A 19,921-nucleotide genomic window follows, 5' to 3' on the forward strand; every position below is an offset into this window, starting at 1 on the left:
AAATGACAGCCTTCCTTTTTAAGGACTGCAATCTTACCCCCACCAAAAAAAGGCAGTACGGATTTAATACTTCACAGCCTTATAAGAGAAAGCTATCAGGTAAGATCATTGCTGTAATTGGAAATGCTCAGTATGTTATACATCTCTCCTTCAGCATGTTTTTAATTTTTTAAAAACAAATAAACTAACTTTGGAACTTACAAACAATCAAATTACATAAAGAGACAGATAATTATAGGAATTGGACCTAACAAACATTTAAATTATATAAAGACAAAGTTAATTATAAGAAAACAGAGGCAGCTCCATTTATGTTAATAAACCTTTATATACTCTGAGGAATGTTTTAAACCCATATTTATCTTAAAATGGGGGGAAAAAATCCCACAAGGTGTCACCAAAAATAGTTTCCTGTTCCTACATAAATAATTCAGTCTTTATTTTCGAAGTAAGAAATAACAGTTCCATGGAGACATTTTTACAGTTACTTCCATTTGACTGCAGAAGACCACCACATCATTTTACACAGTGTGTCTGGCTGCAGCTGGATGAGAGCTGAACTCTGCAGACCCTGCGCACACACTCAGTTCCACCAGCGTCAGAGGGCTGTTCGGCTGACCAAGGTCTATGCCTCTTTTCCTTACCAGACTTTTTCTGCCTAACTGCAAGGTGCTCCAGCACCAAACAGAAATACTGGGCCTTTCGGTCACACACAAGAGATGGCTACTCCTGAGATCGTCCCACAACAACATAGTTCTGTGCTTTTAAAACTTTAAGCTCAGACTGCAATCCATTATTGCTGCTGCACAGAGCAACAGAATTATCTACAAATAAAATTTTGCCACTGATACGTCCTGACATTAATCTTGATATACAACAAAGCTAGTCATCTGCAAAGCCTACTGATAATACACTAAGTAACCAGTACATGAAGGTTACTAAACGTTTTTAGCCTTATTTTACAGCAATACTCAAGGGACCTGACTGCCTGCTACAGCAGGTAGAAAGTTCACATAATAGATCACGTTCATACCTTTCCATGAATTTTTGAAATATTTTTCCTCGGAGGCTATCACAAATTTCTTCTATATATGGCTAAAAAGGATTAAGAAACACATTTAATATTTAAGTAGACAACAAGCTGATTATGCAACCCTATCCAATACACACAATTCACATGCCAAGTTTTGAGAACCTCTGAAGTTCACAAGCCAATGTCTAGCTTGCAAAATCTGCAGTGACTCTAATTCCATACGCTATTAAGAATTCTTCCACGCTGTACATCAGCCCTTTGTAACTACAGCATTTACTGTGTTTGCCTTGAATAAGGCTAAGTGAAGCATTTAAGCTTCATTTAGCTTTCCAAGTCTGAGCAGGTGCTCTGAAGTCAAACACAAAATATTTTCATGAGCTAGAAAACCTTAACCATTTCCCTTGTGGGGAGCTGTATGAACCCTTTGTACAGCACCTATCTACGGACAACAATTTCTACAAAGCAGTCACAGTACAGCTCTTCTTTTCGGTATTTGAACAGAACACCTGGTCACTCCTGTGCAGCCTGTACTTGCCAGAGCTGCTGCCACGCTTCATCTTCCTGGTGCTTCTCTCCTCTCAGACCTTAGAAAGAAGTCAGCACCTTCAGTTCAGAAGTGACTTTTTCTAAGGAGAAATACTTTCTCCTGATGCGTGATGGCATGCAGTGATCTCAAATCCCAACCCAATTAGCAGTGAGAGATAACTCCAGCAATGTAGTTATCAATTTGTCAGTTCACCTAATTGCAACATTAAAAACAGTTCACTGAGCAGAAAGAAAAATCAGGCAGGGGCAATCTGCACATTTTTGCAATATATAAGAATACTTAGGATCTACATCAAAGAAATTGAAGCTTATATGCATCCCGTGATTGATGAGGTTCATTATCTGCACAAACAAACTGGTTTAATGCAACTAACTATAAAAGTTAGCAGAAATCTGAATTTCCTGTTTTGTACCAATCTGTATTAGAGCTGCAACAATTCAAAAAAAAAAAATCACTTCTCATTTCTTCATTTTCTAAAGTAAATAAAATCATAAAACATGAATAATTTTGCAAATAAGCCAGGATAGCATTTCTTCTTGTACACAGAAGAGGATATGCAAATCTTATACTCTCTTAACAATTCAGAATTTTAGAAATATTTTTTTTAAAGCACCAAAATTTTAATGGTAGAGAAACTCCTGTTTTAAAAGGTAACTTTTGATAGGATTTTGTATTGTGGAAAGACCAAAACAAGCAAGTTAGTACGAATGCTTAATTCCTCACTTTAATCAACTATGAATAAATATATCTTTAAATCAAAGAAAGAGGAAAAATGCCTTCAAAGATTTTACATTACTGTAACATTAAGGCAAATTCTCCACTATACAGTTTGGTTTATGCTAACAAGAAGCGTATCTTCCTGATGTAAAGTGACTTACTCTAAATATTTAATGGCTTAAAATTACAGAAATTTGAAAACTATTCTGTTCATACACCAAGGTATAGTAAGCTTTCATAACTGTGCTTACAAATGTTTTAGATACAAAGAAGAGTAATTTATAATTTTTATTCAACATAGAGAAACGTACTAGTATCACTGTTACACAGAATATTTACCAGTACCATTTTATTGTCTTCTTAAGTATTATGCACAAAGTCACTTACTGTCAAATAAGCGAAGAAAACTTCAACAGACTGTCTTAACCTCACCTGAAAAAGGCTGGCTGGCACTTGTTTCTTGGATAAATGTGTTTGTACATGATCTACAGCTTGTTTCGAGAAAGGCTTTTGGAAAAAGAAAAACAAAGATTACCAACACAGTTGGAAATGTTTCATTTACGGTTTACAGCACTGTTCATTTAACCATATGAAAAGATAAATACACATAATTTAGAATGAATGCAATATAGCTTCTCTGAAGTATAGTATTGTAAAATTTGCAAAATGATGCAGGAAAACAATGATTCTAAAGCTGGAAGGCAGGAGTGGGGAAGATGAGAAGAAAGGAGAAGAGAAAAGGCTAAATGATGCTATTTTGACAAATCCATTAAAAAAGAAAAAAAAACATATCCAGGGACAGTTCTAGATAAAAGAGATGAGGTGGACTTTTCACTACTACAGAGCCAAAAACGCATGCTTAACAACAGCACTGCTTAAACCCTTCACCCAAAGAAACCACACGACTAGAGTAAAACACGCTGCAAATTTGTCTTTTAGATAAGAGCAAGTCGAAGTGTTAAATACAGCTCAGTGGGCCAAGGCTTCAGCTGGAGGAAATGCGTGCTTGCCTTGACTCTGTCAAAGCCGGATCTGTCACAACACAGCCCCATGTCTTTAACTTGCCATACTGCAGCTAAAAAGTGCATTGTCTCTAGTTCAGTGTGAAAGACTGCTTATCAAACAAATCCAAAGAGAAAAAGCTCTTGCGTGATCGGTTTTAGACACAATATAAAACTTTGCTCTGAGCTTTCAGGGATATCAGAGATCGACATCTCCACTGCTCTGTAGAGCCTCGCAGCTCACATTTCTTTGAGCTTTGGGGGGCACGGGGATGTTGTGGGTTGGGAGGGACAGGTTAATGCACGCTAAGTGTGCATACACGCACACACCTACACCCACAAACTGTCTGCACTCATTTTGCAATATTTTACAATAGGGGTTTAGTTTAAAGAAATACAAATCTCCAACTAGGTCCTTTGCGTACCACCAAGGTTAAGCAAACTTGGTGGCACACACCACCACTTTACGCTTCGTTGCTGAAAAAAACAAAAACCCACGCTGAATTCAGCCAAACCCAGATCCACGGGCTTCAAACTGAAATCCACAGCATTACTAGCACCTGCAGAAACAATCCATTCTGCAGCACTTTTAATTGTTTTCTGAATGAACTAGCAGTTATTTTGCATTTTCATGGCTGTCAAGCTACTCCAGCCAGCCGAAGAGCAGTGTGAAATTTGGGGATACGCACGTGCGAACAGGACAGGAGCTCCTTCATGATGTAAGTGTCGTAAATCTGCCGACTTCTGGTCAAACGCTCATCCTCAGAATCCAGTTTCTCATATTCTTTTATCTGCAATACCAGAGAGAAGAAGCTGTCAGATGAGCACATTTTTAATGCTTTTCGCTCATTTGGTAAAAACAGGACTTTGCTTCGGCTGAAGTTTTATTTCACTTTATTGTCTTCTTAGGTGAAACTCATAAGGAAAAGCCACGCACAATACCATAGTTACGAGTGACGTTAGATTTCCCTTCTAATTCTTTTTTTTTTATGCAAGGAAACTCATTTGCCTAAAACTCCTACGAAGCTCTGCGTCCTCCACCTGAGCAGGGCCGCGCTGCAGCAGCGAGTTCCCCCCGCTTAGCGTTTGCCCCGCACGCCCCTGCGCAGCTGGGCGAGCAGGCACAGCAGCGTCACCGCAGGTCTTCTTCTCCCCACTGCTCAGCTCGCGGACGGAGGGCACTGGCCTTGCCCCGTAACACTCGGGAGCGTGGACCCTTTCTCAAATGATTTCGCTCGATGCTCTGAATGTCCGCCGCAGAGCAGGACGAGCCCTTCCCAGCTGCGCCCTGCTCCAGGTGCCCACGGCACGCTCGGTGCCGATGCCCGAGAGCAGACAAAGCGTGCTTCAGAGCCTCCCGCGGCTCAGCCACGGGTTGCCCCCGAACCCTGCGCGTGGTGAGAAAGGCGACTTCACAACACACACCACGATTCTGCGGGTGTGACCAGCACTCAGCGCGCCCGTGGGCAGCAGCAGCGGTCCCACGGGGCCAGCTCGCAGAGTCAGGCGGCTGGGACACCGCCACGCTTCCCTAGGGTCAGTAAGGATTTAAAAAAAATGTGTTCTGCCTCCATTTCACAATAAACGTTTCTTGTCGTTGTTGTATCATTCAGAAGCTGCTCCACTTACGGGATGAGCTCTTGAACAGGTCTCCACGTGACAAACTCAGAGCGATCTATCTCTGAAGGTGGAATACCGTAATTAAGCCAGTATTTTTCCAGCTGTAGTCCTCTTGTTTGCTGACAATGATAAGGCAACAGTTCTACCACAATTCGCCATCTGTGACTACTTCCCCCTTGGGATCATTTTATAATTAAAATGATTCAAAACATCTTTGCCAAAGAAATGTGTTTTTTTTTTTTTAATTAATGCAGTGCCTCAAAATAATTAAAAGTACCGGAGAAACCCTGATGCATTTCACGTGAACGCAACCTGCTGCCCTCCAGAGTTCGGCTTTAAGCCAACGGCACCTAACGGCACCTAATGGCACCCCGGCACCCCGCGGCCACGCTGACGCCGTCAGGTTTTATTACAAGCACAGCCTGCCTCTGCTCGCTGCAGCTCCCTCGGCATCGCCCAACCCAGAGGTACCGCACAGTGTCATCGCGGATTTCAGCACCTCCCCAGCGAACTTCAGCTCACCTTCAAGAAGCATCTGACAAAGTATCTTCTGAAATCAGAACGTGTTAGTTTTCAAGCACCTTGAGGCTCTTTTTTTTTTCCTTTTTTTTTTTTTTTTTGAAACCGATCTGGATGAATCACATCCACTTAAATGCCTGATCGTGACTTAAGCTGCAGTAATGTGAAGTCCCTGGAGTACGGAGCCCTTCTACATCAAGTGATTTTTAATGTAGCAATGTACTCAAATTATTTTACATGTAATAAATGCAGTAAGTAAATCAAATATATTAAAAAAAAGTAAAGCTTCTGAATCCAGTATGTCACAGTAGAAAACACAATGAACCCTCTCTTTAAATATCTTTAATGGGATTTTTCTAAAAGTGCATGACAAAGCATTTAAAATCTTTTTAGGCAACACTTTGCTAATAACCTAAAAATACAATTTCAAATTGTTTCAGAGGTAAAGAGGTAGCTAAAAATATCTTGCTAAACAATCTGTTACAACTCGCCTTTTTGATTACTTATGACAGTGATACCTTCAGTGTATAAAAAGATGGAAAAGAAGGAAAAAAAAAGTCCCCCTTTACTGAAAGCAAGTATCTAATTTGAGTGGGGGAACAGCGTATCGCTAAGGATTTATCTCCAAACTGATACCAGCTTACCCTATTTTGTGCTGTTAGCCCAGTAGCAAGAGGTATTTTAAACTCATCAGCTTGATAGCAATCCAGACAAAAGGGTATCTCAGGCAGCACTTCTAATTAATACAGAGCGATACGGGCTGTATTTCAACAGCACGCGTGCGTGTGTTAGCCAGGACCAGCACCCGTGATAGGGTTAGCGACAGCCCTGCCCTGCGCGTGCCGCACAGCCGGCGGGGCGGGAATGGGCCGGGGGGACTCCACCGGTGCCCTGCGTGCCCCCCCCGAGGGGCGCCACGAGCCCTTCCCGTGCCCTGCTGCAGCACCGCCTCCGGCACTCGCGCCTGCCTCGGGCACCCCGCAGGTCGCTCCTCAGGCACCCCGCAGGTCGCTCCTCGGGCAGCAGGTCGCTCCTCGCAGGTGTCCTCTCCCATCTCCCACCTGCAGAACTCGACAGGGCGTTTGTGCTGCCCGGAGGGTGCCCACGAAATGCCAGGAGCTAGCACCAGCCCCCTCGAGCAATGCCACGGGCGGCTGTAGTTTGCTGTCTTTTCTACAGCCAAAAGGGTGCCAGAGGAAGGCGTGAAGCACCTGAGAGTGCACTCCAGTTCCGTTGCCTTCTCTACAAGCCCTGGCAGCCTCTCAAAATCAGCTCCAGACAACAGGGCATCATCTTCCATCCGGAGAGATGCTACAAAGAAAGAGGCATCCCGTGGCCGGGCACAGGGAAGGTTTTTGTAGGTCCAGTCCGACTGCAACTATTCTGCTCTAAAAACTCCAGCAGTAGCTTTTAAAACGCCTTGCTAACTTGTGTTTAATAAAAAGACAAAGTTGCAGAATATGCAGATAAAACCACTGCCAGAAGTTAAGCAATTTTTTCCTGCAAACACTCCATTTTCTGAATCTTGACTATTTGCCCAATAAGACAAAAAAAAATCACCTGCACCACTTTCATAACATAAGCTGGACATACCAAGTGGATGCAATAGTTAGATTACTACTTGTAAGTCTCTTGTACTTGCTTAGAATGATAGTTCTGCTCCTTTCCAAGTGTTACCGTACAGGACACCGTCTCTTGCAAATTGACCATCCCACCGTGAAGCCGGAACAGCCCAGGGCACGGTGCGGCCTCGCGTGCCCCTCCAGCCTCCCTGCCTCCCTCCCAGCCCCGCAGCTCAGCCAAAGGCAGCTTACCTCTTCGTAAAACTTCAGCTGAGGGACAGCTTCATCGATTTCATTCATGCAATAGTCTTTAAAAAGCAAAAATCCTGGAAAAAAAAAAAAAAAAAGATATTTCTTTTTTTCCAGAGAAAAAATGTAACATTACCATGAAAACCTGTAAAAAAGGGTACAGAAACCCCCTGGTAACTTGATGGACTGTATCTACCTGTGTAAATATCCCTAATTGCCACAGCTCAGGGATATTAATTATCAAGCGAGTCTACAGCACTCTGAACAGAACAGGATCGTAAAACTCTCCTCTCCCAGAGGTATATTAAGCACATTCCAATTTCCACCTGCTGAGGACTTTATGAGGTGTTTACATAACGCACGGAAATATTCCATTCCTCTTCACCCGTCAGATCCTGGAGGTTTTTTCGGAGCAAAACCCGGTATTATCCACGGTGGCTTTCCTGTTTGTTTGTTTTTAACGAGAATCACCTACTTCAGTGATAAAAACCAGCTACTTCTCCAGCCTCGTTTTACAATCGCTGGTTAACATTACCGCTAATGGATTTTATGGCACAGTAAGTTGCATCAGCACCTTTACAGCTCCTTCGCAAGGACTTCAACGCACGACCTCTGCAGCCTGCTGATGAATACTTTCCATTTCAAGCGCTGTCCCCTGGAAGCTCTGCCCTTCCGCTCGCCGCGGGGCATCTGCTGCCCCAGCTCTCCTCCCTTTACTGCAGAGGGGTGCCGCTGCCAGCGCTGCCTGCGTGGGGTATCCGCGAGCCCCCTGGAGCTGTGACTGCGCGCGCTTTCAGCCCATTTCAGCAGGCAATGCCTTTCCTTATTTAGCACCACTATGCGCTCCCTCGGGTCGCGCCCAGCTTTTGGAGGTAAGGCCGTAAAGCTGTCAGCCGGAGCACCGGGCAGCAGCAGGATGCGACCGGGGCCGGGCTGGGTGCTGCCGGCCACGTCCTGCTGCCCGCGCCGAGACGCGGTGGGTGCCCGAAGGACCCGAAGACCCGGTTCGCTGCGAGCAGCCCTTCTGTCCCCGAAGGCAGGCTTAACACGGCTAGCTCAGCTTCAGGTTCAGCAAAGTGCCGTCTTATTCCAAGGTATCTTCCAAGCCCTCTGTCTAAACTGGCCGTTTCAAAAGCGTTTCCGAACAGAACCACTTCAGTAAACTTCAAGATATAAAACACCCTTTCCCACTTACAGAGTTATACCCAACAGATTTATTTATTTTTAATTAAACATCGTTGTAATTTAAACTTATGGCAAAATTGTACTTCCAAAAAAGTAGCACATCATTGTGTGGTCAGCTAAGAAATACTACAGCCACCTACAAAACCTTGTGTTTTCCACAGCGTACCATCTTTTAAAAAAAACAGAGCCCACTTCGGCACCACGCAGCAGCTCTGCTGCAGCACACAGGAGGGCATTTAAGGGCCAGCCACAAACATCGTGTCCTTTCTTTCCACTCACCACCATCTGACGCTGTCAGAGACCCGAGTAAAACAAGTAACAAACTGCTCAGAAGCATCAGTCACAGAGGACAAAGAAGCAACACTGATCGGGCAAACAAAAGGTCTAATTTATGCATAATTAAAAGATTTATCGGCTTCTTGGTAGCCCCTCTAGCTATATGTGGATCCCAAGTTAAATTTCCTATTAGCAGAGCTTCTTTTTCCTGGGGACCCCTTGATAATTAGATACCAAACACGGGATTATGGCCAGACAACTCCAATACTCGTTTAGCTGATTAGGATATTTTGAAGATCACACAAACTGGGTTTTCCTCTCTAAATAAGGAAAGAAATCCAATTAAGAGATTCCCTTATGAGATTTTGCAAACTTTCTAATTATTCCCACCGAAAAGAATCATTCTTGAAATTTTTTATACACAATTGAGTACTTCCAAAAACCACAACCAAACCGGTTTGCTACTCCCTGCCAGCCCTTTGCAATGACAGTGCCTGTTTTGTTTGTTCGCTTTCAGCGCCTGTCTCGGTTGCCGTTCGGCTGGCAGGGCTCTCGATGGGGCTGTCCTCCGCCGCGAGCCGCACGTCCCAGCGAGCCGCCCCGCTGCAGCGGGGCACCAGTGCCCGCGGAGTCCCGGAGCATCCCTGCCGCCCGCCTGGAAACCAAGCACACCCCGACCCGCTCGTCGCCGGAGAATGCCACGTTCTGCCCCGAAACGCGCGCAAGTTGTTCTCGCTAGAGAGCACAAATTTTCTGGCATCCCATTGTCTGCACGGGAAACGTGGCACAGACCCGATCTGATGCGAATCCGAGAAGAGAAACTGTGTATTTCTGGATCACGCAGCAGTGCCACTTGTGGACCTCAGCCTAACTCATTAACTCTTATTTGACACATGATCGAAACATAAGCAGCACAGAGCAAAATAGTGCTGAATAGACTGAACTTTTATTTGGACAACGAACCAAAGAAGATTACAGCCGGGTAATTAAGAGGCTGAAGAGTGGCACAAACAGCAATGAATGCAGTGAAAGAAAAATCCCTGGCGTGTTCCCAGCTCCTGGCTCCTTACCAAACAAACCCACAAACAAAATAAACCCACAAAGACAACTGTGGGAGGGGTGTGAAAATATAGCAACACAAATTTTCAACAATGCCATTCCAAACATTTTGGCCCTGTTCAATAGGACAGGGAACAAGGAACAATAATAGGCTTACGCTGGCCGCATTAGACAGACCTCTTCTCACTAAGACATTTATTTTTTTTAATTGCACTGCTATGTTAAAAAAAAAATAGAGACATCCAAAACAAGAAGTTAGAAACCTTTATAGATCATTAATGTATCAGCTACTCACCATTATCTTTTGAGGAAAAATAAGTAAATTCATTCCCAGTAAAGAAGCACTGTTTGATAACAGGTTGACATAAAAAATAGATGTTTCTTCCTTTCAAAAATCTATCAGCTGGGAGCATTTACGCACGTATATATTAAGGCATACTGTACACACAGATGCACATGCACGTTACACAGTCACTAAGAAGTATTTCCCAAGACACACTTCTCATTAAGCAAGGCATGCCGAATGTCACCACGTACGAGTGGCGAACCCAAACCCAGAGCCTTTCTTTGGGGGCCACCAGACAGCAGCAGAACAGGCGCTGCGTCACAGAACCACGTCCCTTCAAAGAAAGGTTGCTGGTTTTTTGGAAGATCTGCTGTAACCAAAGCAGGAGGAGGATCGGGTACCGTAAGCTCGTGACACGCTCAGCTGCGTAGCTGTGGAGGCAGCTGGAGGAGACGAACCCACGGGATGGGATGGGAGGTCAGCAGGAAAACTTCATTTCCAGGGATAACGGGTCAGGGGCTGACGGTTAGGCACAAAGAAGGATCCGGAGACTGCAAAAGACAGACCTGATCCTGATGGAAACTCTTGTGCAGCCTGGAGGACAGGGATATTAAGGAAAAGTCTCTGGGGAAGCCTAGAGGCAAACGGATTGCCAAGCCAGGAGAGCAATTTGTACCGACAGAGAAAAAAAGAATCAGAACCTGCACCACCCAGTCATGAGCACTGCTCAGAGGAACCTAAACCTCCAAATGTTACATGCAGTTCAACAGATCATGGGTAAATTCTTCATGGAAGAAGCCCTATTCCCTGATTTCCATCACTTCTGAACAATTGACCTTAAAATATAACCTCTTTCATGGCATGACTTCAAACGCAAATGTGCTCCCCCTGCCCGTCCCCACAGCCCCGCGTCCTCCCGCTGTCCCGAGCCCAGGCAATCCCATGACAGCTGCACGCTCGACACTACCAGCATTTCTGCTTCTCCTCCCGTTATATCCGTGGATTCTGCACTTCCACTGCAGCATAGAGGATACCTATCTCTTCTTTCACTGATGTTCTGAGATTGAGGGAAAAATTATCAGCCAGAAACCGTCGCTCTCAGATAATAGCAAAACTAATTGACAGAAGCAGCACTGAATAAGTGACAGTAGTTCTAAGAAGTTCAAGCAGAACTGACGAAAAGCACAATAAGCACAGTTAACTAGACACGTAAAAATACGAACAGAAAGCAGGAATTAAAAAAATGATAGCGTTAAGTAACAGATAAAAGGAACCAGCAATTACTTATGAAATAAAGATGTTGACAGCTTTTGGCTTTAAAGATTTCTTCCATACTATATAATTTCTGCAACAACCAGATCGCTAGTAGTAAAGGAAAAATAAATATATTTTTTAAAAGCTTTTTCTGGTAACACCGAGGTGATGGATGAAATCAGTGACACAGACGTGAGAACGAGGCAGCACCCAGCTCCCACCCAGCTCCGGGCATCTGCCTTCCCAGGCTCCGGACAGCAATTTTTTCACATTTTCTTCTGGCGGACGATCCTGTACAGCTAAGCGTGCCAGATGCCGTAATCTGCAGTAAATCTGGTAACAGGCAAGACGTCTTTCAGGAAGGGATAAGGATGGCTCCTGAGGTTTGCAGCTCGGCGTTGGCTCGCGAACCGTGCACTGTGAAGCTGCAGCATGGCCCTCTCCTCTACGGTTTTAATAGGGAAATGCTGCCCTCTCGGCTGGTAGGGGTTAAAGCTGCCCTCCGGTGTTACACGGTTGCTTGTAGTTTTCCTGCCCTGCTACCACTGCTACTAAAGCAGGGTGCACCGGTACATCCCGTGGGCACCGGGATGGCCGTGGTGCTCGCAGCGAGGGCGGCAGCGCCAGCAAAGGGCTGCTCTGCCCGAGGGCTCGTTCCAGCTTCTGCCGTTTGCGACGGTCTGAAGGTCACCTCTGCATTCCTGATCTTCACCAGAATGTCAATTAATCGAGAGCACAGAATAATAATAATAAGATTAATGAGGAACTCTGTAATAAAACAGCCTTGGAAAAAACTACTTATCTAATCCTAGCTGGAATTTCATTAGCATCTGATTCAAATACCCTTTTAACAGGAGTAAACAAAAATCTTATTAAAACAAACAGAAGTGACTAGGTAGGACAGCGGGGCTAAAAATAGGTACATTTAGCCCTGATGTAAGTATTCACAACGCCACTGACTGCAAGGAAGCTGCATCTATTTGCAGCGGACCTGAACGCGGTCCAAAGCGCTGATGTAGACTCTTTCTAGTAAGCAAACTTGCAAATTAGGAAACAAAAATACCGAGCTGTTCCCAAATCCTAGCTAAACGTGCTGTGTATAAACACGGCATAATGAAAAACAAATGGGCAGTGACACGTGCACCGCGCTCGGCAAGGGCTCGCTGCCCGCCGGCTCCCAGCCCTGGCAGGAGCAGCTCCCACCCAAGCCTTCCCGACAGGCTCCCGGGGAGCACGCACGGCCGCTCTCTTCTTCGCGGCGTGCAACATGCAGGTTTGTCCCCGGTTTGGGGCACTTAACAAAGGTCCCTCCCTTGAGTCCCTCCGAGACCTCTCCCGATCGTTGTTTGGCTGAATTTGCACAGCAGACCCAAGGAGCCAGAGGAAGGCGACCAGAGAGGGCCAGAGCCCCGCGACATGGCTGCCAAGGGCACCCAGCGCAGGGCGGCATGCAGGAACAGCCAAACCCAACTAATGCAGCGAAAGCCTTGCACGTTTATTTGTTTTGTAACCACCTGAAATCGCCTTCAGCCGGCGGCAGGTCCCTGTTACGCCCCAAGGCCACGATGCGGACCCGCCGGGTAAGAGCCGTGCTCCAGCCGCTGCCCTGCACCACGCCAGGCCTTCCTGCTGGCAATCACCAGCTCCTCCTTTCGCCCCGGGTGGACTTTTCAGTTTGTCTCAAATAACGCAACCAGCCCGCCATCAGTTCCAGCACCAGATCTGGGTTTCAGACCCAGAAAGTTAGGGACAGAGGTCTATTATCAAAGCACACAAAAACCGTGACTCGAACCAGCCTGCCGTTGTTACACAAGATCCAGTCAAGTTCAAGATCTTGTTCTGTGGGGTACCTGCGCTCAGTTGCCATAGCACAGGAGAATTAAGACCACCTGAAAGCTCCAGAGTTGAGACAACCAAAGATTTCCTTCTTCAGGAACAAAGAGGCTTGCTGCTACCCAGGAAAACTCATCTGCGTAGGAATCACAGCTTTGGCTAGGTACAAAGCCACAAAAAAATCTCACAGCCCAGAAGGCACCACAGATTTCTCTACTATTCTTTCCAATTATGAGCTATTTGCCTTTAACCTGTTTTTTCTATTAGAGCCTAATGTACATTCACTTTTCATTAAAAATAATAGATCATAAATTAAAACATAACTCCGCATAAAAAGCAGGGTAAAAGAACAAATTATATTTTACAAGACAGCACTTGCATACAATGGTGACGAGCACAGAACAATTTTCCTAGAACAGAAGCTAACCGAGCTGAAAGTAGTCTGCAAGCTGCCAGGTAGCTTGTTTAATAACTTCAAAAATCATTATACAAAAATAAATTTTGGCTAAAACGTTTCAAGTGTCCCTAAAGACTATCCTTACTTCTGGGCATGTTTTCCAATGGCCTTAAATCCTGCTTGCGTTCAGCATCGCCTTGCTATCCCTCCAGCACGCCCATTTCAGACACTGAGGAGTATTCCCAGGCTGTCAAACCTCTGTCGATATTGGCTTACAAGGTAGAGGCTCTCGAAGCGCTAATACAGCAACTCATTGGGAGCATTCAGTTCTTATTCTGCTTCAAGCCCAGCAGAGCAGGTCGGAGCACAGCACTGGAGGTGGATTGCAGAGTCTGCATTTCAAATGAGGCCGCCGCAGACTGCCTTCGCCTCCTGGCAGCGGCCCGAGCTCAGCACTTCCAAAGGGCAGGACCGGCAGCTGTCAGGACGTCAAGTGGTGGCACGCCAATTCAAACAATAAAAGGGATTTTAAGGAAAAGGGGAAGATGCTTTATTTTTAACACATAGCTGCAAAATCATTCTAAAAAACTGATGTCTATGCTTCACTCGCTGCAATTGCCTCTGATCTTTGCCTCAATTAAAAAAAAAAAAAAGGCACACATCATCTTGGTAAGAGCTTTGTGAAATGCACCTCTGAATTTTTGAGCATAAAATAGATCGCTTTTCAAAGCCAAGAAAAGAACAGAATGGGCAGAACCTACCTCTGAGCCACATTTAGTACATCTGTTTCACGCTCCGGTCTCCCCAGCACGCAGAATCCCAGCTGACAAAAGGAGACCGACACATACATTGGAGGTGGGGTATCAGAGGCATTGAACACATCAGAGGTGGGGGACAAAATATGGCTGCACAGAACAACAAGTGTCTCTGTAAGACTTCAAACTAATATCCCTAAACAAAGATATGTCAAAACACTCTGATTTTTAAGAGGACCGTGAAATACAGCATTGAAGCATTTCATTTCAGTCGGTTGTTACAAAGAACGTGCTTCAATTCCTTTACTGGAGCTCATCAAGAACAGAGGGCTTGAGTTTTGTTCTTTTTTCACTTGTAAATATAAGAAACTCCCACCACTTTCGCAAGTATGTGGTATTAGCAGCTACCAGCAAGCTATTAGCAGGCTAACAAGTATTAGCAGCTTTAAAATGTCGTGGTTGTTGTTATTTATCAGTTCCTTCCCCGCATCACAAGAATACTCAGTCCCTGTGAAGGATGTGACAGCTATTTTCTTGATCAATATTTTTCCGTGATACAACTTTTAACCACGCTGTAGACAACGCAAGTCAATAGCCCCTTGCTACCGAAAAGCACACCGCTTCTTCTGAAGCGTCCCAAGCCGTGCCCCGATCCCCGCTGTGAATTATTTAACACACCAAGCAGGCTGGGGGTGGGCTTCTGAGAACGGGCCTACACAGGTGGGGCTCTTCTTGAGGGAGGGGCGATCATTTCATGAAGACATGGAACAACTGTAGCATAAAATAATATGGAACAACAAGAGCAAAAGGGTTTTGTCCGGTCTCGGGTGCCAGCTTAGCAAGCCCTGTTCAGGACCTTAACCACTGTAAAGCACCCAACTGTTCCACAACGACATCTAGGAGGACTTACACTGTGGCTGGTATCAAAACACCAAACCAGTGGTGTTTAGTGAGTAAATACAGGCAGCGCTTAGTGAGGTAAGGAGGAGCAAAGCCACTGAAACAACAGTGACAGGGCGCAGATGACTCCCGCATGAATTTCGGAGCCTTCCTCGGCTTCGCCCCGTGCACTCGGAGAGAAGAAAGCTGCTGAGAGCTGGGGAGCCAGAGACAGATGGCTCTCCTCTGCAGACCTTCCCCTTCGAATCAAAGAAGTTACTGACAGAAGCACCCAGAAACGTTCAGAAGCGCTCTGTGCGTGTCTGACCCCAGCTACCCAGCACCCAGACAGGCGTGCGTCGCAGAGCAGGGTATTTCGGCGGCACTGGCTGGACATAACGCTGTCAGTGGAAACGGGCCAGGAAACAGAGAAGCAACTACCCTATAAGGTTACTGTGCTGCTCCCCTCCAGCCCGAGGATTCGGAGGTCCGACGGTGCTCATTACTCACCCCTGACACTGCACCAGTGACGTCCTGCAGCAAGAACCTCGCAGCTCTGGACGAATTCCCTGGGGGCTGCAAGCTGCACTACACACCGTTCTTTTACAGGGCAGATATTCGTATGGAACCATGAAAGCATCTGAAAGGCTTATAGCAAATACCCGTGTCTGTTCCCTGACCCGCAAATGAATTCCTAAGGCAACCGGTGGCCACAGCTCTCCTGTGTGTGTCTGCTCTGCAACTTTCTGGCTGCTGTAATTCTTAAAACCACTGCTGAAAGTTAGAAAACTTAACGGCTTCAGTAATTTATATTCTACTTACTGTATTCTTGGTACCCGAGCTTTTCTCCCCTTACTAATGAGTTATCCCACTGAGATGAATGAGTATTGCTGGCAGGACCAGAGAACCTGCTTCATTATTTGTACAGAGCTATGCAGGTAAATCTCATTAAAGTCGTTATTATGCCACGTTAAAGATGTGGAAAACTAATATTTACCTATTTCACAGTGGTGTTCTGAGGCTTAATTAGTCTGTGAATTGTTTCAAGACACATGGATAAAAACTCCACAGGAGTGCAACTGCTTCTGATTGACTGAGAAATTGCAGGGGGGAGGGAAATCGAGGTTGTGCAGTGTCACCACGTTCTGCACAAATAGGATATTGCATCAGAAGGGGGCTATGGAAGCTTAAGCGAGGGCAAGCGAATAGAAAAAAAAGTATTTAGAAAACACTATCTTTGGTGGGGAAGCAACCCACAAGGACGGGTTTGTAACATCCAAGTTCGAAGCTCTCCGCGTGGGTCTTCAACAGAGCCCCGTGCCCTGCAGACACCTCCCTACAAGCTTGGGGTTTACTCTCTGATGTGCATTTTTGCTGAAAACTTTGAACATCCAAGTGAATTTTCTTGGATAAAATTCAGATAACTTATAATTTGTCATCTATATACATCTACACCCATACATGTACATATTACACTTATCACCTGTCTCCTACAATTCTGCTTCTGGAGTTCCAAGTTCCTAGAGTGCTTAGAATTCTTAATAACCAAACCCCAACACTGTGTAATTGCACTGCTCTCCTGAGACGAAGCCTGGTTTGCCCCATGGCTATAATTTTCCCAGAACTGTACTGTATATAAATGTTAATAAGTATCAGCATGTGTACATCATCTATTACGTGAAGGTCCAGAGGACTATATATATTTTTTTTCTATTTTAAAGCCCTAACTTAATCTACAGTTCCACCAAGAATCAGACAACTGAGTGTCTTCAACACCTCCAAAAAGGAAGACATGGGAGCGTATCAGGCTGCATCCCAACAAAGAAATGCTCAATTATTTATGATCAGAAGAAAAAGAAAAACAAACACATACATTTTTTATAGTGACTTTGGATACTACTTGTCCCCGACACACAAGGCAGACACCTCTGCCTGCAGGCAAAATGCAAATAAAGTCTGCAGCAGGAAGCTTCATCAACATCCCTCTCAACGATCTTCAACATAAGTCATGCAAGTGTCGTATTTATTTTACAATAAAATAAAACAAAAAGCATGCCGAGAGAAATGCAGCTTCCAGTAACATTTAAATTATGAGACAGAAACTAGATCTTAAAGCCAACACTAATTCTGTGAAGAAAACTCATGCAGCAAAGCCGAGGGGCTTGCAGCAAGGCTGTGAGCGTGCGCTTTCTCTCCCTTAGCATTCATGCTCCAGTCCGATGCAAGGGGAGTATCGCTGCGAAAGAACAGCTCCAGTGTGAACCATCTTACATGGATAGTTTCTGTTTCGGTTTACAATCGCACAGTTTCCGATATTTACTTGCGGTTTGGATTTTGCGTTGCTTTTAACCGATCACATGAACTGTCCAAGGAAAGCATGTGCTCAACGGGCTCACAGAAGAATCCTGCGGACCATCCGCAATCCAGGTTTTAGTCTAAACTTGAATTGAAAATAAGAAGTAACAGCAGAAAGAAGAAGATCGGTCTTAACAGTATTTTAAATATCCCTTTTTTGTTCGCCCAGCTACTTCCTGATTTTGACGGAGCCCACTTCTGCGTGGCGGCTGTCCTCTCCAGGTCCGAAAAGGAACCCCAGAAGAAAACCACTTGAATAAACAACCTGCCTCCTCGCTCTTGCAGAAACCCCTGCCAAGCGCGTAACTGTTTTCCCTATTACATGGCTGCCCATTATTTAATATCAATAAACCGGACCAGAGTAAAATAATCTCCGCGATACGAGCCTGGCGTGCACCATTACGAACGAGTCCGAGGCCAGGACGCTCTCAGCCAGCCAAGGCTCTCCCGCAGCCCATGCGTGCCCCTCGACGCTCTGGAAACTCTCCTGCTTTCCCCAGGTGGCTCCGCCAAGGACCCGCAGGGCTCGTGCCCGGCAGCCCCAGCCCGGGGCCTGGAGCGAGGCCTGGGGGCAGCGGCGGCGGCCCCGGCCGTCCAGCAGCCAAAAGCCCAAGTGACTCGCTCTCCCCTCCGCCGAGTTTTATTGCTTTCGTTGTTATTTCCTCGGAGGACTATTTAATTAGTTCAAAATGCCAGCGGCACATGGATCTTACGCTTAAATTAAACAATAGCTTAAATAATGCTCCAGGGAGGTACTTTTCCCAGCCCGTTATTTTTAGGCATCGCGGGGAGCGCAGTGCGCCGTGCTGCCACGCTGCGCCGCAGAAAGAGGAAGAGCAAGAATGTTTTTCTCAACAGATTTTAACTCAAGATCCATCTAATCGTTAGCATCAAAATTCTGAAATAACGAAATATGATGGGTCCCTAACTAGAGAAACAAGCAACAGAAAGCATGATTCATTGCACTAAAAAAAATCTTTAGCTGTTCTCACCCTATTTTTTTTTTTTTTTCAACAGAAAGTTGTCACTGACAAAGCCGGAGGAAACACGAGCCAGAACGGTCAGGAGCGCATTTCCCTCTAACCGCAGAGGGCAGGCAGAAAAGTCCCTCCCCGCAGTTGCAGGTTGTCTGTGCAGAAGTGACTCTAAAATAGACCAAACGCTCATCTGCTCTGAAAACTCAGCTACAAAGCGACCAAAATACACGCTGGCTGTACTCGGCTGCAGCAGTACAAAGGGAGCAGATAAGATGCAGAGGGCCCCTGCCAGGAGCGGGATGTGCAGGCAGCAGCACTGACACAGGCGTGGAGCGCTCGCCCAGGGCTGGGAAGACCTCCAGCTTGGAGCCTGCCAATTTACGGGGACAGAAGAGAAAGTTAACATCACTTCTTGCTATACAACAGCGGATGGCACATAGGAAAAAAAAAATTTAAAACTCATTTTGTCAGTCATAGGTTTGTGTCAGTCAGTTCTTTTTGCAAGTGTTTTATTTCAAGACAATAAAACAGAAATTAGAAGGAGCTTCACGGGGGGGAAACAGCAAGTTATTTACTAAAGAAGGTGAAAAGCTCATACTTGCACATCCTGCGGCATGACCAGCTGCTGGGACAGCTAAAACATGTTCTGTTCTCACCCTGCCCCAGACCCAAACCCCACAGCTCTGTGTAACGGAGGAGAAGCCGAGAACGGTGCAGGCGAAGTGCCGTGTCCCACCACCCTACAAAGGGCCACAAGAGACGCCCTGGCCGAGCCCAGGCCGGGACCCGAGGCTGCAGGATGCCCCGCGCCCCTCTGCCAGCTCTGCCCATCCCCTGCCGGGTCGGTGCGATTTGCCAGAAGGTCCACAGCCAGTCACCCAACTATAACCGGCCAGAAGTTTGCTCCAAGGGATTCCACTTCAATGACCACAATGATCCTAAAGCGGCCGGATGACCTAATTCCCTGCGTTTGGCACTCGGCAGTTACACGTGCAGCAGCTACACCCTCCACGGCTCGTCCCCAAACTGCCCCAAAGGCAGCGTTTTACACCGCCCCCCCGCAGCGTAACCCACGAAGAATTTCGCATACAATTTCCACACGGCCGAGAAGCCGAGTAGATTCCGCATGTAAATTACAGATACTGGGATAGCAGAAAATGTCTTTTTTTTTTTTTTTCTGAAGCAAACACATAATCTGGTGTTGTAGCAAACAGGATGTGGTAAGAAGAGAACCAGCTCGAGGTGGTTACGCACCCCGCTCCGAGACACGCTGTACTTCCCCACGAAGCTTCTGCTGGGGAGGAAGCAGCTTCTGCGGGAGCAGCCGGCTGCGGGGCCATTAAGCGCTGCCAGAGCGTTGTGCTGGGTGGCTCTGTTATCTCCGAGGCCTCTGACTCATTCGGCGATTCTTAGAGAG

At 45.9% G+C, this 19,921-nt stretch overlaps 1 protein-coding gene across 1 annotated transcript in view; it reads right to left on the minus strand.

Annotated features, from left to right (window-relative positions):
• The window catches only part of GRK3 (G protein-coupled receptor kinase 3), a 69,984-nt gene that overhangs the window by 30,123 nt on the left and 19,940 nt on the right, over positions 1 to 19,921 (minus strand). Inside the window, exons 3-6 of the mRNA XM_066979315.1 lie at positions 7,252 to 7,325; positions 3,988 to 4,089; positions 2,730 to 2,804; positions 1,034 to 1,095 (exon numbers count right to left, since the gene is read on the minus strand). Of these exons, the coding sequence (XP_066835416.1) occupies positions 1,034 to 1,095; positions 2,730 to 2,804; positions 3,988 to 4,089; positions 7,252 to 7,325 (313 nt within the window). The remainder of the gene's footprint in view (positions 1 to 1,033; positions 1,096 to 2,729; positions 2,805 to 3,987; positions 4,090 to 7,251; positions 7,326 to 19,921) is intronic.

This window comes from Anser cygnoides, chromosome 17 (assembly GCF_040182565.1).
Source record: "Anser cygnoides isolate HZ-2024a breed goose chromosome 17, Taihu_goose_T2T_genome, whole genome shotgun sequence".
In the NCBI taxonomy this organism is placed as follows: Eukaryota; Metazoa; Chordata; class Aves; order Anseriformes; family Anatidae; genus Anser; species Anser cygnoides.